Here is a 17,344-nt window from a genome sequence, read left to right on the forward strand (position 1 = left end):
ACGAGTACCGCATAAAACGGATACCTAACGGAAGCGTACCGGATTAAACGGATGAACAGAATATACGGAAAAATCAAAGCCAACAATAATAATACATGTTAATCGCATAAATATTCAAAATGTTTCTGTGTAACTGGTTTTGGTTTGGTCTTCAAAATTCCGACAAAGGGCAGTTTCTGGCCTGAATAAAAGCTGATTGTGAAGACGTGTTTATACTCTAAAATCGATTATGAATAATAATAATTCATGAACCTTAACAAAAATCTGACATACCAATAATTGGCATTTCTGACGCGAAATTTTAAATTGGCATTTATCCGTTTCAGACCCGTTTATCATACGTTTTATCCGTTATACGTCCGGTAGAAGTCCGTTTCTCATCCGTTCAACATCCGTTTTATCCGTTAAACGTCCGGTAGAAGTCCGTGGGTGAATTTGTCTTCCAGACCTCTAACGGATGTATAACGGACACGTAACGGATACAAAACGGGAACGAAATGGACGAGTACCGTACAGAACGGACGCCTAACGGACGTTCAACGGACATTTTATCCGTTGGACGTCCGTTCAAAGTTTTGAACATGCTCAAAATTTTTCACCAGACAGAACGGACGTCGCTGGATAAAAAGTACGCTTAACGGACATGCAACGGATATGAACGAACGCCTAACGGATAAGAAAGGACGTCTAACGGAAATAAACGGATTGAAAAAAAGTTATCCGTTAGGCGTCCGTTCGAGCTATCCGGTAAGGTGTGACCGAGGCTTTAACCAAATGGTAAACTCAAATGATTAAACACATCAAACGAATGAACGACACTTGTCATATTCATGACTTGTTACAGGCATTTTCAAAGTGTAAAAAAATGATGGCTTGAACCTGGTTTAAAGAGCTGAACCTCTCACTTGTATGACAGTCTTGTCAAATTCCATGATATTGATAACGATGCGTGAACAAAAAAGACACAATAGGCAAAAATGTAAAAAAAACAGGTATAAAATTTTGGAGGATTGCAACACAATTTCATATAGCAGTCCTAAGTATGAAATTGCTCAAATTATTATGGCATTTTGTTATTCTAAATTATTTCCCAAAATTGATAGCCCTGAAGATCATAAAAAACATTTTATTAAAATGAAGTATGTCAATAAAGGCTTTGATTTTGTAAATATTGCCGGTATATTTAACGATCATTCTGGTAAAGAATAAATTCCTGGATATTTTGACAATACTGAGCTACCTCTTATTTGTTATATTTACAAGAAATCTACCAGGAAATTTGTGTTTAATTATAGTCAATTGTGTAAAGATGTTAATATCATTGAAAATACACCTACTTCATGTAATTGTAGTAATTCCGAATATATTTATGGACCCATTTCCCATGTTATAACAGGAGATCTTAACATCGTTCAAGACCGAGAGTTAAAATCATTTCTCAGTAAAGGACCTAAATATCGTTCCCCGTCAATTATTTATTGGAATGAGTGTCGTAATATCATCCACGACTCACTCCATACTTACTGTATGAATTGTATAAAACGGGAAAAAGCTAACAAAAATCTTTGGACTCTTTTTTTTAATTCAGTAATTAAGATAGTTGATATACGTATTCAACATTTTAAAGAACATTTTACTATTTAAAATAACCACAATAAACCTATTTCTCGTATCAAACATAAACTAAAAGAACTAGCCAAGGAATTTGTTTTTGTCCCGGCCGATAAAGCTGCTAATAATATTATTATTGTTTGACGTAAATTTTACATTGAGGTTCTGAAAAAGGAAATCACCAATTCACCAACATTCCAACTGACTCCATTTTCAGAAAACGAAATCTGTAACAAACATAAACTTTTAGCCACCGCTTTACAAGCAGAGCCAAATACAATGAAAGTCCCAACTATGTATTGGCTTCCGAAGCTACACAAAACCCCTTACAATTATAGATTTATTTCGTCTTCAAGCCATTGTTCAACTACTAAATTGTCTATTATTCTTACCAGCACACTTGGTACAATTAAAAACCTTATAATAAATTGTTCAAATAAGGCCTTCGAAAATAGTGGAATAAATTACTTTTGGAGTGTCAAGAACTCGTTGGAAGTACTTGATAAATTGCATGCTTATATTGGTGATTTTGAATCTGTTCAAAGTTTTGATTTTTCTACCCTGTATACGACATTGCCTCACATTCTCATTAAGAAAAAATTCACGCACCTAATTAAATGGGCATTCAAAATATCAGAATGTGAATATATATGTTCAAACTCTTTTAGGTCATTTTTTAGTAGCAATAAACAAAAAAACTATGTTAATTGGACATGCTTTGATACTATATATGCCCTTGAATTTTTACTAGATAACATTTTTGTTCGCTTTGGGGATTCCGTATATCGTCAGATTATCGGAATTCCAATGGGGATTAACTGTGCACCACTTATTGCGGACCTCTTTTTTTTTTTATTGTTATGAGTTACAATTTATGACAAAAATAAGCAAAGACCCATCAAAACAACATCTGATAAACAAATTTAATAAATACTTTTAGATATTTGGATGATAGTTTGGCTCTCAATAATGACGACTTCAGTATGTATATTAATCAAATTTATCCTGGTAAACTTACTTTAAATAAAGCTAAAACTAACAATAACCACTGCCCTTTCCTCGATCTTGATATCTATATCACTAACGGAAAGCTGAATACTAAAATTGATGATAAAAGGGATGATTTTTCATTTCCTATCGTTAATTATCCGTTTTTAGATGGTGACGTTCCCTTGTCACCATATTACGGTGTTTATATATCTCAACTTGTACGATTCGCTCGTGTATGGAACAATGTTTGAGATTTTAACGAGAGAAATTTATGTATTACTGAAAAATTATTACACCAGGGTTTTCGATATCACAAACTAGTCAAAACATTTACTAAATTTTATCATCGGTATAAAGACATCATTCGTAAATATAGCTCAACTTGCAGACTTCTTATACGTTCAGGTATTCCACATCCATTTTTTTATGGAAATATTCTTTATAAAGCACAAAGGTGTCAGTATTCACCTCATAAACTTACAAAACCTTTGAATAGACTTATTAAGAAGGGATATAATTACGATACTGTTGTCAAGTCATTAAAGATTGCATATTTTGGCGTTAATATTGAGTCACTGATAAGGTCTTTGCGTCGGAACTAAACACATTTATTCTAAAAACAGTTGTTGGCATGACACGGGTTATGTTCTTCTCATATATGTTATGATGGTATGATACTAAACCCCTTACGGGAAGGATTGTGCCTGATGTTCATATGATGAAATCATAATCTTTCAGTCAGTTTAATTGAAGTCTGGAGCTGGCATGTCAGTTAACTGCGAGTAGTCTGTTGTTATTTATGTATTATTGTCATTTTGTTTATTTTCTTTGGTTACATCTTCTGACATCAGACTCGGACTTCTCTTGAACTGAATTTCAATGTGCGTATTGTTATGCTTTTACTTTTCTACATTGGTTAGAGGTATAGGGGGAGGGTTGAGATCTCACAAACATGTTTAACCCCGCCGCATTTTTGCGCCTGTCCCAAGTCAGGAGCCTCTGGCCTTTGTTAGTCTTGTATTATTAAATTTTAGTTTCTTGTGTACAATTTGAAAATTAGTATGGCGTTCATTATCACTGAACTAGTATATATTTGTTTAGGGACCAGCTCAAGGACGCCTCCGGGTGCGGGAATTTCTCGCTACATTGAAGACCTGTTGGTGACCTTCTGCTGTTGTTTTTTTATTTGGTCGGGTTGTTGTCTCTTTGACACATTCCCCATTTCCATTCTCAATTTTATACAACAACAACACCCAACCCACTAAAAACTGAAGATGATTTTAGATGATTCGGAAGGGTAAGCAAATCCTGCTCCATGTGTGGCACCCATCGTGTTGCTCATTAAACTAAATATAGAAAATTATTGACTAATACACAAAATTTGACGAAAGGGAAGTTATAAAGTTCTGTATTGATTTTTTTTATTTTACTCTATTCTTTTTATTGATTTCTTAAGGTTTCTTTCATATTTAGGTTCCGAAATTTTTATCAGTAACTAGTTTAATGAAATACTATTTGCTCAACATATTGTTCACTATTTGAAAAAGCGCACCTTCTTTTACCTTTATTATTTCATGCAGAAACACAAATACAAAACTGCCAATCTTTGCTTCATATCAATTTTTTCCGATAAAAATATATATCATGCAACATAATCAAAAGACAGAAAATCAAGGTGTTCCGACCATCGGATAGTATTAAAAAAAAGGATGGCAGGATAATAAGTTTAAACCCTGACGACACTGAAAAACGAAAATTCTCGCATTAACATATTATATGAAGATACGAAGAGGGAATACACTTAACAAACAATTATTTACCTGGTGCCGATAACAAGAAGTTTTATTAAGAGAGGTCGTACGTATTGAATAAAGGGGAAGATAAGATAAGTTTAAGATGACGTAAAGAGTGTTAATCAAAGCTCCCTCAGGTTGCTCGTAAATCGCTCTTATTTCTCCCTTAAGTTGCATCGTAATAGTTTTCAAGTTACGAGTTCTTAATAATTTTCTGGTGTCTCCGTTTTTGGTTTCTCGCAAAGAAATTAAAATAACATTAAATGAATCATAGAAACGTTTTAATGAACGATTAAATGCGCATAACAATCAACCATCCGAGTTATTAGCAAAATAACTCACTCTCCATTTAACCTAAGGAAATCAATTCTGGCCGCAGACCACCATTATTTTTCCGGCCCTTTTTTGATAAAAGTAAAATTGAATTAAAAATTTGCACCGCTTCAAACATGAAGTTATGTTAACTGCTTATAGAACATTAATATTTTAATAAAAATATGCTTGTCTCAGGACAATTTTTTTGAGGGCCCTATTATTCACCAGGGGCCGGTAACAAGAAGCATTCGTATGTCTTACGAACGTGTAAAGGGCGTCTTAAGAGTGTTTATACTGTAAGATCGATTATGAATAATAATTAATGAACCTTAAAAAAAAATCTGACATACCAATAATTGGCATTTCTGACGCGAAATTTTAAATTGGCATTTATCCATTTCAGACCCGTTCATCATACGTTTTATCCGTTATACGTCCGGTAGAAGTCCGTTTCTCATCCGTTCAACATCCGTTTTATCCGTTAAACGTCCGGTAGAAGTCCGTTGGTGAATTTATCTTTCAGACCTCTAACGGATGTATAACGGACACGTAACGGATACAAAACGGGAACGAAACGGACGAGTACCGTACAGAACGGACGCCTAACGGACGTTCAACGGACATTTTATCCGTTGGACGTCCGTTCAAAGTTTTGAACATGCTCAAAGTTTTCCACCGGACAGAACGGACGTCGACGGATAAAACGTACGCTTAACGGACATGCAACGGATATGGACGGACGTCTAATGGATAAGAACGGACGTCTAACGGACATGAACGGATTGAAAAAAAGTTACCCGTTAGGCGTCCGTTCGAGCTATCCGGTAAGGTGTGACCGAGGCTTTAACCAAATGGTAAACTCAAATGATTAAACACATCAAACGAATGAACGATACTTGTCATATTCATGACTTGTTACAGGCATTTTCAAAGTGTAAAAAAATGATGGATTGAACCTGGTTTAAAGAGCTGAACCTCTCACTTGTATGACAGTCTTGTCAAATTCCATGATATTGATAACGATGCGTGAACAAAAAAGACACAATAGGCAAAAATGTAAAATAACAGGTATACAACAACAACACCCAACCCACTAAAAACTGAAGATGATTTTAGATGATTCGGAAGGGTAAGCAAATCCTGCTCCATGTGTGGCACCCATCGTGTTGCTCATTATACTAAATATAGAAAATTATTGACTAATACACACAATTTGACGAAAGGGAAGTAATAAAGTTCGGTATTGATTTTTTTTATTTTACTCTATTCTTTTTATTGATTTCTTAAGGTGTCTTTCATATTTAGGTTCCGAAATTTTTATCAGTAACTAGTTTAATGAAATACTATTTGCTCAACATATTATGGGATAATTTTAATACTACTATGAAGAAGAAACTATAGTTTGTGTCTGTATTTGCAATTAAAATTAACTCAATTTTAAATTTTAAATAGTCCAAACTAAGCAAACTTTATAGATCAGAAGAAAAGAAAATAATGAATAGAATATTTTGACATATAAAAAAAGCTTCAGAAAAAACCCCATTTCAATTTAATGTAAGCAAACATGCACAAATTTTCAGTTTGAAAATGGGTGATCGAAACTCTCCAATATTCTACTAGTCATAAAAACGACTTTTGAGAAAAAATGTGACCATACGAAATTCTTACGACAGCGCGAAAAATAAAGAAGAAATATGTGTCTAAAAGTTACGATCATGTGTTATTTGTGGATATCAAAATCGCAATCTAGACGAACTTTACTCTTCTGTCACCGCACTAAAAAGCTAGACACATCTCTGTGAAAACAGTTAAATTAATTTATGTTCAATGATATTTGACATGATGCTATTTTAAGTAATTGACTGGGCTGTTTAAGATTAGAAGAATGTATAATAAAGATGTGAATGAGTTTTTTTAATGGTTGTAAAGAACTAAATTTCAGGAGAACTTAACCGTGGGAAAATAGGGACTTTTCACTTTTAGCGACAGCATCATGCATACACATGTATGAATGTGGGACCTTTCGGGGTTGCTCAATTTGTGAAGCAATAATCTTATTTCATACCCTGATAATTTACATACATCTGAAAGAGGGATGGAAAGACAAGGCTACAATTATCGCCTACCTAAAATGAATTGCGTATCTTGACCCAGATTCCAAAGTTTTTTGTCACCTTCAAGATGAACTGACACACACGTCTACAGGCGAAATAACTGATGTATGTTTTTGTTAATTTACAATGTAAACGTTATACCGTTTCTGTAGTACAGACAATTTTCCAAACAAATCATTGTTTACGAAAAATATAATCTTAGCGTGTTTACTTCATTTACATATATGCATAAATTTGTGTTTCAGAATATAGAGATCAGTGTTGAATTAACCAGACATGAAACGAGTATACCGTAAGTGAAAATGTTTAGACGTATTAATTAAAGTTATTAGACGTAGACTACATGCAACAAATGATGAGAGGTATAATTATATCTAACACTTTTAATTGAAACTAATTCACGTTATCTTATCAGATATCTATTGAACTCGATGTAGTTAACCAGACAATGCAAACCTATGGATATAAAATGAACGATGTTGTAAACGTCAATGAGGTCACATACAACTCTATTGACGCACACATCGGATTATACAGTATGTCAAATTTTGATTTTAACCATCCATGTTTGCCACGTAGGGACACACCGGGGGGACCCGACTCCCTTGTCGAGCTTTAGATATAGATCAACTAGTTATGGTTTTATTTTTGTTCATTAACATCCCATTTGAAACAAGCACTGTAATATATTAGGGTGTATTTTTTTAAGTTTCACTATTTTGGGGGTTCACAATCTATAAATTATAGGGAAATAAGTGAATTCATTTGTTTTGGCGAGGAAGGGGTTGTTGGATATTTTCTTCTAACGAGTCTATGTTACGACATTCCTATATCGCATGATAATTCAAGTTGATATATGTCGTTGCATGCAGTGATAGTCTTTGTAAGACATTATGATCCATCGAGACCAAATGTCTCTTAAGTTCCATGACATTCTTGATTTATATTACATAAATATGTCGTTTTTTTTTTAAATTAATTCAAATTAAATGATCCCTCAAACGGTTCTAATGAATGATTTGCCAGGCGTACGTACTTTTCGACAAATTGCAAGAAATTTCTAGTAAATAATTTGCATGGGGCGTTTGCAACCTTTGCTTGTGTTGATTATATTAAAATATTGCACCACAGACTGAGGTTATTGGAACGTTTTAACTATTAAGATAATTTAATAAATCGAAAAAATTGTATGAACATTACAATTTCCTTTGATTGATTAGAGATATTCGGATAAGAGGTCAGAGTGAACTATGCGAAGAAGAAAGAAAATTCTGCGAAAAAAGAAAAATTGTCATACAACAGAGTGTTTTATTCAAAGAAATATGGGAAAGAGTTAAAGGAAAGGAAGATGACCTGCCATCTGTAAGTATTATTTTAATATTTTATGTAATTTGAACAGCTACCTACTATCATATTCAATATGTCTTTAAATAATTAGTAGATAAAAAATGATATTAAATTAAAATTTTGTATCCTTTAGTTCATTTATCACCATTGTTAGATAATATTTATTTTGCTGAACATTATAATAAAGTGAGTTCCTCTTCATGTCAAAATGCATCTAGTTGACATGAGGTCTCAAATTAGGCAACACTTTCTAAGATTGCCAATTAAAAGTATTTGAACTAACATAAAGTAATTTTATGGTGCAGGATAAGTAGTCATTTCTGGAACTGCGAAATTTTCTCTTCATTCTAGAGGTATGCACGAACAATTTCCACTAAGTACTGTAGTTGTGGTTGTACCCTATAAAAGTAACATAGGAATACATTACAATACATTTTTGACGTGCACAACGATAGACCTTTGGTAAAATGAATTACTAAGAATTAAGTATTTAAGAATGAGAAAGCTATTAATAATGTATACATGATAAATCTAAAATAACTGTTGAAGTATGCCTTTTTACAAACTTCTGTCTTGAAATTGCAATGACATGGCAGTTTTTGTATTTTTTAACACATCCTTATGTATTGCTGAAATCTCAAAAAATGCAAATAACAAAACAAATGCATACGTCTGAAAACAACACATTGTAAATTTGGAACCTTTCGGATCAGTTTTAAGATTGCAACAGTATTTTGAATTTCACTTTACACATACTGTCTATGGTAAAATCAATTGATAATGTTTATTTTTAAACGATTTCTTGTGGGGCCGAACTTTGTTTTATAAATAAAAGAAAAGGCGGTATGGTTTTTAAAAACGAATTGATGGCAAACATTGTCTCTACCTTGAAATGAGAGCTTGGCATCATTAGTTGGAACTTCTGTTTTTGAAATTGTCGTTTTATATAAATTTTGTCCCAAAAAATAAATTTCGCCAAATGACGTCATGAAAGCAAGAAATACTTTTGTATTAACAAATTAATATTTCCGTAGTCATTAAGTATTACCAGCTTCAATATTGGTCCTATAAACGGAACACTTTATCTTTAAATCGAAAAAAAGTCGTTTATCCTTTCTTTTGTTGACTAATATAAATTTTATTAACATTCAAACTTGAAATAAAACTTGTTCAACGTTGAAATCAAAAACACGTCTTTTATAAGTCTACATAATATTGTAAATCTAGGATGTTCATTTTTTTGGTAAAATAAACTTAAAATAGAGTGAATTATTCCGTTCATAACTCTAACTCTAGCATACAGTATTGGTATTTTCAACACATGTTATGAATTTGTTTTTGTAATAAATGAAATGGATTACTGGTGCTCCTTTTAAACATAATCGAAAACAGTTGATGTCTGATTCTATTTTATCATGTCACGCATTTAGAACTTTCGAATGAAGATTAAATTTTCGATATCAGCATTGTTAATCATTTGAAGACACACTATTTTTGTGTCACTTGTTTTGAATGATTATTATTTAATTATTTTATATGTCTTTCAGCAATAAATGAGAAATAAGTTATAATTTCAAAACAAATTATGTTGTTTTTAAAAAAGGGAGTTTTCATGATAACCATGTAACGACGAAAGCACAGTTTTTAAATATTGTTATGAACGTTTTAAAAGTGTCTATAATTATGGTTTTATTAGCAGAATGTAACTTTTGTTTAGTCCTTAAGGTGTTATATGGGATTATTTAATTCGGTGTCATCCTGGTTTGCCCACTTCATTTGGCAGGATAATAAATTTTAACTAAAAAAAAAATATATATAAAAAATGTGTACTAAAAATGAAGTAGGTAGTATTCCAATTTATCAACAAATACATTGTAGTTTTATTTATTGTTACATTCTTAAAAAAAGTAAAAAGTAAAATAATGAAACTAAAGATTTATTAGAACAAAGTTCATTTGAGTATCTTTTTTATTTATTTAACTTATTTTTTTCAAATTTTAAATTTCAATACAATAAACTGTTCTGAAATTTAATATAAAAAAAATATCAAAATAATGTTAACAACAAAAATATAAAACTTAATGCAACTGTGCCAATCTATAAGTATGGCACAATTTATACAGTAATCTGCATCCTAGCTATCATTTACTACAAACATCAATGAAGTATCTTTCAATTAATAATCCTGATTGCTAAATTTTTATTCATTTTTGACAAATTACCGAAGCTGTTAATGTATTATACTCTTTTGTGGGCAGTCGTCAATATTCATTGTACTATAAATCTGAAATTGCGACGGCACACATCTACACATGTCCAAGTCTCTGCCATCAGCTATACACAGTTCATGCAATGATAGATGGTTCTATGTTCTGTGTGAGCTCTACTGCCAGGAAAAGACCAGGTCATTTATTCACGCTTTTTCAGCTCCATACAAACATTGCTCAACAACACTGTTCACAACTTTAACCAGAAACACTATTTTTTTGACAAGGAGACAGCAACTAGCAACGCAGCACAGACAGTGTTGACAGGTGTAAACATGAAAGGCTGTTTCTGCCACTTCATCCAACGTATTTAGCGAAAGGCACAGAAATATGGACTACAGTCCTATTGTAAAGAAAGTGAAGACATTACTAAACTGATACGACGAGCTGCAGTGCTTACTCTTGTTCCAATCACCTTGTTGACGATGTTTGGCTAAACACTTTAGAAGACATTGGAGAAGCCAAAACATACCTGCTACAACTTCATATACAGATAACGTGACAGAGTTAAAGATTGAAAACTACCGCTATCTATGGAACCACTACTACACCGAAGGACCCCGCACTATAAATCACCTGGAAGGATGGCACAACAAACTTAAGAGGAGACTCAAACATGCCCATCCCAACATCTACCAGATTTTTGAGCCACTGAAAAAGACACATGCACTAACATTATCAAATATGCAGCATGAGGAGCTCACCCACAAAAATACGACGATACAGAGTAAAAGACACCTGAATCCAACTGCTATAAGACAAATACCATTAAAGACTCATCAACGTGGTAGATTACTTTGGCGCAGCATTCCATCTTCTCCATTTGAACTGAACAAGGAAGTGACATAATGTAATTTGTGACTTTGATAATATAATGTTTTCATACTTATGATGTATATATAAAAGTTTGCATTTCTCATCCTTTTACACATAGTGCCCTTATTACTTATTAACCATAGTGCTTGATTTATTTCCTTATGCAATGCATTAAATATATTAATTTCTTAAATAATTCCAATTTATCAACAAATACATTGTAGTTTTATTTATTGTTACATTCTTAAAAAAAGTAAAAAGTAAAATAATGAAACTAAAGATTTATTAGAACAAAGTTCATTTGAGTATCTTTTTTATTTATTTAACTTATTTTTTTCAAATTTTAAATTTCAATACAATAAACTGTTCTGAAATTTAATATAAAAAAAATATCAAAATAATGTTAACAACAAAAATATAAAACTTAATGCAACTGTGCCAATCTATAAGTATGGCACAATTTGAACAGTAATCTGCATCCTAGCTATCATTTACTTCAAACATCAATGAAGTATCTTTCAATTAATAATCCTGATTGCTAAATTTTTATTCATTTTTGACAAATTACCGAAGCTGTTAATGTATTATACTCTTTTGTGGGCAGTCGTCAATATTCATTGTACTATAAATCTGAAATTGCGACGACACACATCTACACATGTCCAAGTCTCTGCCATCAGCTATACACAGTTCATGCAATGATAGATGGTTCTATGTTCTGTGTGAGCTCTACTGCCAGGAAAAGACCAGGTCATTTATTCACGCTTTTTCAGCTCCATACAAACATTGCTCAACAACACTGTTCACAACTTTAACCAGAAACACTATTTTTTTGACAAGGAGACAGCAACTAGCAACGCAGCACAGACAGTGTTGACAGGTGTAAACATGAAAGGCTGTTTCTGCCACTTCATCCAACGTATTTGGCGAAAGGCACAGAAATATGGACTACAGTCCTATTGTAAAGAAAGTGAAGACATTACTAAACTGATACGACGAGCTGCAGTGCTTACTCTTGTTCCAATCACCTTGTTGACGATGTTTGGCTAAACACTTTAGAAGACATTGGAGAAGCCAAAACATACCTGCTACAACTTCATATACAGATAACGTGACAGAGTTAAAGATTGAAAACTACCGCTTTCTATGGAACCACTACTACACCGAAGGACCCCGCACTACAAATCACCTGGAAGGATGGCACAACAAACTTAAGAGGAGACTCAAACATGCCCATCCCAACCTCTACCAGATTTTTGAGCCACTGAAAAAGACACATGCACTAACATTATCAAATATGCAGCATGAGGAGCTCACCCACAAACATACAACGATACAGAGTAAAAGACACCTGAATCCAACTGCTATAAGACAAATACCAACAAGGACTCATCAACGTGGTAGATTACTTTGGCGCAGCATTCCATCTTCTCCATTTGAACTGAACAAGGAAGTGACATAATGTAAATTGTGACTGATAATATAATGTTTTCATACTTTTGATGTATATATAAAAGTTTGCATTTCTCATCCTTTTACACATAGTGCCCTTATTACTTATTAACCATAGTGCTTGATTTATTTCCTTATGCAATGCATTAAATATATTAATTTCTTAAATAATGTTTGCAATAAAAGAGAACATGTTCTAATATACTTCAATCATAAAATTGAAAATCATTCAAAAACTCGATGCATTGCGTTTGCGCGTATTACCATTAAATTTGCGCGCAAACCATTATGTTTGTGCGCAGCTTTTGATTACAATTGCGCGCATTTTTTTAGTTGAAACACTTTTCATCCTGAAATATTTACAATGAAGTTACAGGTATGCCTTAATAAAATTAACGGTACCAATTTTCTTGCACCAGATGCGCATTTCGACAATACATGTCTCTTCAGTGATGCTCGCGGTCAAAATATTTGAAATCCAAAGCTTATATAAAAGATGAAGAGCTATAATCCAAAAGGTCCAAAAAGTATAGCCAAATCCATAAAAGGAATCAGAGCTTTGCATGAGGGAGATACATTCCTTAATTTATAATAATTTCTAGTATTTTATAACAGCAAATTTTAATAACACAAAAAACCCGTATGTTCATGCCAGTACCGAAGTACTGGCTACTGGGCTGGTGATACCCTCGGGGACTAATAGTCCACCAGCAGAGGCATCGACCCAGTGGTAGTTATAAAATTAACGGTACCAATTTTCTTGCACCAGATGCGCATTTCGACAATACATGTCTCTTCAGTGATGCTCGCGGTCAAAATATTTGAAATTCAAAGCTTAAGCCATACTACAGAGATTATAATGATCACTTTATAATCGGTTTTAGAATTCAATATGAAAAGTATATAATTTGAATTAAGAAATGTTTTCAAAATTAATAATTGATAGTCATATTCATCATGAAAATAAAAATAATATATAGTCAATAACAAATTGATTTTATCTTTATTGATAATATTACGTGAGTTTACTTGTAAAATAAATGGTCGCAAATGTAATCGAAAGCTGCGCGAAAACGTAAAACATTTTATTCCCCAAATACGCGCAAACGTAGTGAAATGACCATAATGACACTGTTATGACTCAATATCATTTTGTTTCGTTATTTCTGAATTGATATTAAGTTGGAACAGACTATACAATTGTATTTAAAAGTTATCCCACAAGGACGAGGTGTGTCAGTGTAAGATCACCCCGATGGCCGGATAACTATTTTACATCCCAGCTATTTAAGATTAGACGAAAACCCATTTACAATTCATAAAATCTAGTTCAGAACACAACCATTACAATATACTTTATATATTACTATATGATGTATACCCTTTATTTATCCCAAACACGATGAGAAGATATCAAACAATGTCAACTCGCCCCACTTGCCAATCGGCCCACACTATATCGCCACTTTATAAAAAAATTCGCCCCTATCTTGTTGGCCGACTCGCCACACTTTTGAAAAAGTGTAGAATCAAATTGAACAATCAGTCTGAAAAGTCACTTAGTAACGAAAATTTTTTAAAACCCTACTGAATAAAGGTCTGACAACTCGCCGCACTTATAAAAAGATCTTGCTTCCTTTAAGTATGTCAAATTACTCTTAGTTAAACCCAGTCGTCCTGTTGTAGGGGTTTGTGTCGTGGCTTGATATACTAAAAGTCGGATCCCGCGTTCGAATCCCAGCATATACACTGATTTATTTCTACGTGAATTTTGATAGATAGTCTTTTCCGTATAATCAATTATAAGTTTTATCAGTCTATGGAAGAAGCGTATCGATAAAAACTTTTCTTATTTCACATAGCGATATTGTCTTATACCAATTGTAAATATGAAGCAGTAATTTTGTTATAATAAAATCCATAATAAATGTCTACCGATACTGCAGTGTGTTTAAAAGACAAAAGTTAACAATTTGATATCCTTTTTTGCAACCTTGCATTTTATTGTTGTCATTAAACATCCGTGTTCCAATTTATTTTCTGTTGTTGACTGTTTCGTTTTCTTACGTTGAGTTCCGTTTGTTGACATGTCGTATATATGCGTTCGATTTATTTCCCTTATCCATTCAAAAGATTTATTTTTATAATGTCCTTGATTAAAAAATTCAGCACATCTTATTTGCAATTGGTTGATTGATTGTATGGTGTTTAACGTTCAGTGGCAAATATTCCCTTCATTTCATTGCGAAATTATTGTTTGGTAATTAAAGGATAGATAAGTGATCGAGATAACACAACTTTTATATATTTCATATATCCACACGTCCCTTCTATGGGTCCAATCGGTTTGAGTTACTATGAGTTTCATTATTTCGTATCGGAGAGTATCTTGAATAGATATGTCGTAACATAGCTTTTTTATTTCTAATATTTATTGGGAATCAGTTGAAGAAATTCGAAGGTGCACTCGATCGTTCGTTAGAAATATAGTTTTGTGTGTTCTTGTTGAAAGTATGAGCGCTACAGCCATAACACAACTGGTAGTCATATAGTTATCAAAATATATATATATTTATATATTACACCCCTAACTAAAAAGAAAAATGAGAAATATGAAAAATAGAGGAAATATGCACAGTCTGCCATAGAAGCTTAACGGGAACAATAAACAAGAAAGAAAAAAATATGTATATACTCACAATTATACTATAGAGGAAACATACACATATGAAACGTCAACACTGTCTTGTTATGACCATTTTCATTATATGATGTACATTTACCTTTATATGATGTGCATTAACCGTTTTATGCTGTGCTTTTACCTTTATATGATGTGCAATTGTCATTATATGATGTGCAAACACCTTTATATTATGTGCAAATATCTTTATATGATGTGCAAATATCCTTATATGATGTGCAAATATCCTTATATGATGTGCAAACATCATTATTTTATGTGCAAACATACTTATACGATGTGCAAGTATACTTATATGATGTGCAAACATTCTTATATGATGTGCAAACATTATTATATGATGTGCAAACATTATTATATGATGTGCAAACATTATTATATGATGTACAAATGTACTTATATTATGTGCAAAGATCCTTATATGATGTGCAAAAATCCTTATATGGTGTGTACATATCCTTATATGATGTGCAGTTTTCTTTTTATTACGTGCAAACATCTTTATATGATGTGGTTGTGTCATTATAGTATGTGCTAGCAATCTTATATTATGTGGTTAGTTTTACTTCATTATATGATGTCGAAACGTCATTATATGATTGCTTTCATCGTCGTTATGGTCGATGAACATGATTACGATTAGAATGATAACTGTCTACGTCATAACTGATTCCGATCTGGTTCTGTAAACTATTAACCCGGCTCAAATATGTATATATCGCTAGCGAAATTGCAATTAATAGGGAAAATGAGACAAAGCAATTTAACAAAATCAACGTTTCAAACATTTCGATTGAAGATTAAGATCAGTTAATACAGGAGCTAGTTGAAGAAATTCCCGGCTGTGGAGAAAATGATAACACATATAAGAGCCTTTTATAGCTTGTGTTGAAGGTCGTACTATCACCTATAAAAAATAAAAACACAAAAAATTCTGAACTCCGAGGAAAATTCCAAAAGGATACTCCATTCGGTTTAAGCATAGGCTCCGTGTTGAAGGTCGTACTATCACCTATAAAAAATAAAAACACAAAAAATTCTGAACTCCGAGGAAAATTCCAAAAGGATACTCCAAAATTAAAAGGCAAAATCAAAAGTCTGCACATCATATAAAGGTAAATGCACAACATATAATGAAAAATGGGCATAATAAGACAGTGTTGGCGTTCCATATACACACATAGAAAAAGAAAGGTCATGATAACAAAAAACAAAAAACACAATATATAAGTTTAAATATGTATTTCAATATATTCCTTTATTTTTCTTGTTATGACTACCAATTTATAACAATATATCAATAAGAAGAGATCATTTGGATTTTAGTGGCTGGGGCAAAGAAGTTATCCCGAAACTTATTGGGATGTTTTCTTTTCAAATTTAAATCGAAAGGCATTCACTCCTAGATTTATTTCACCTCGTGTCCACGAAAGAATTTTTACCGTAATCAGCTTCTAGCTAAGATAAAAAAAAAAAAACATCCTATCCCTTTCGATCCATATACACGAATCTATATTTACCTTTTTCACATATACTAAATAGTGATGTTGTCATCGTGTTTATTAAAACTTCTTGTCAGTACAATTACTGTTCTTTGATTAAATATTCTTCACTTAAATTTATAGATCAATAAGACTTTCAACAGTGTTGATTGAACAGTAAATTGTATATTATATATTATATAATATCAAATAAATATAATATGTATTTGATTCAAAATGATTTAAAAAAATCAAGCATGCATATTTTACATGTAAAAGACATTTTAAAGGGAAGAAGAGCACAGTCGCCGGATAATCCAAAATTTTAAGATAAATTACTGCTCCCTCTTTTGTCGTTACGGCAAGTTACGTCAAGTTAGGGCGATTTGTATTCATAGAGATATCGATTTACCAACAGGAAAAGACTTTGATATCCAAAAAGAACTGTTTTCCT

The 17,344-nt window shown here is 32.4% G+C and overlaps 1 protein-coding gene across 1 annotated transcript in view; it reads left to right on the top strand.

The window, feature by feature from the left end:
• LOC134697643 (cytosolic phospholipase A2-like) overlaps positions 1 to 17,344 on the top strand; it is a 204,509-nt gene that overhangs the window by 89,573 nt on the left and 97,592 nt on the right. Inside the window, exons 7-8 of the mRNA XM_063559926.1 lie at positions 7,069 to 7,115; positions 8,044 to 8,185. Of these exons, the coding sequence (XP_063415996.1) occupies positions 7,069 to 7,115; positions 8,044 to 8,185 (189 nt within the window). The remainder of the gene's footprint in view (positions 1 to 7,068; positions 7,116 to 8,043; positions 8,186 to 17,344) is intronic.

Source organism: Mytilus trossulus, chromosome 14 (assembly GCF_036588685.1).
Source record: "Mytilus trossulus isolate FHL-02 chromosome 14, PNRI_Mtr1.1.1.hap1, whole genome shotgun sequence".
Taxonomy (NCBI): domain Eukaryota; kingdom Metazoa; phylum Mollusca; class Bivalvia; order Mytilida; family Mytilidae; genus Mytilus; species Mytilus trossulus.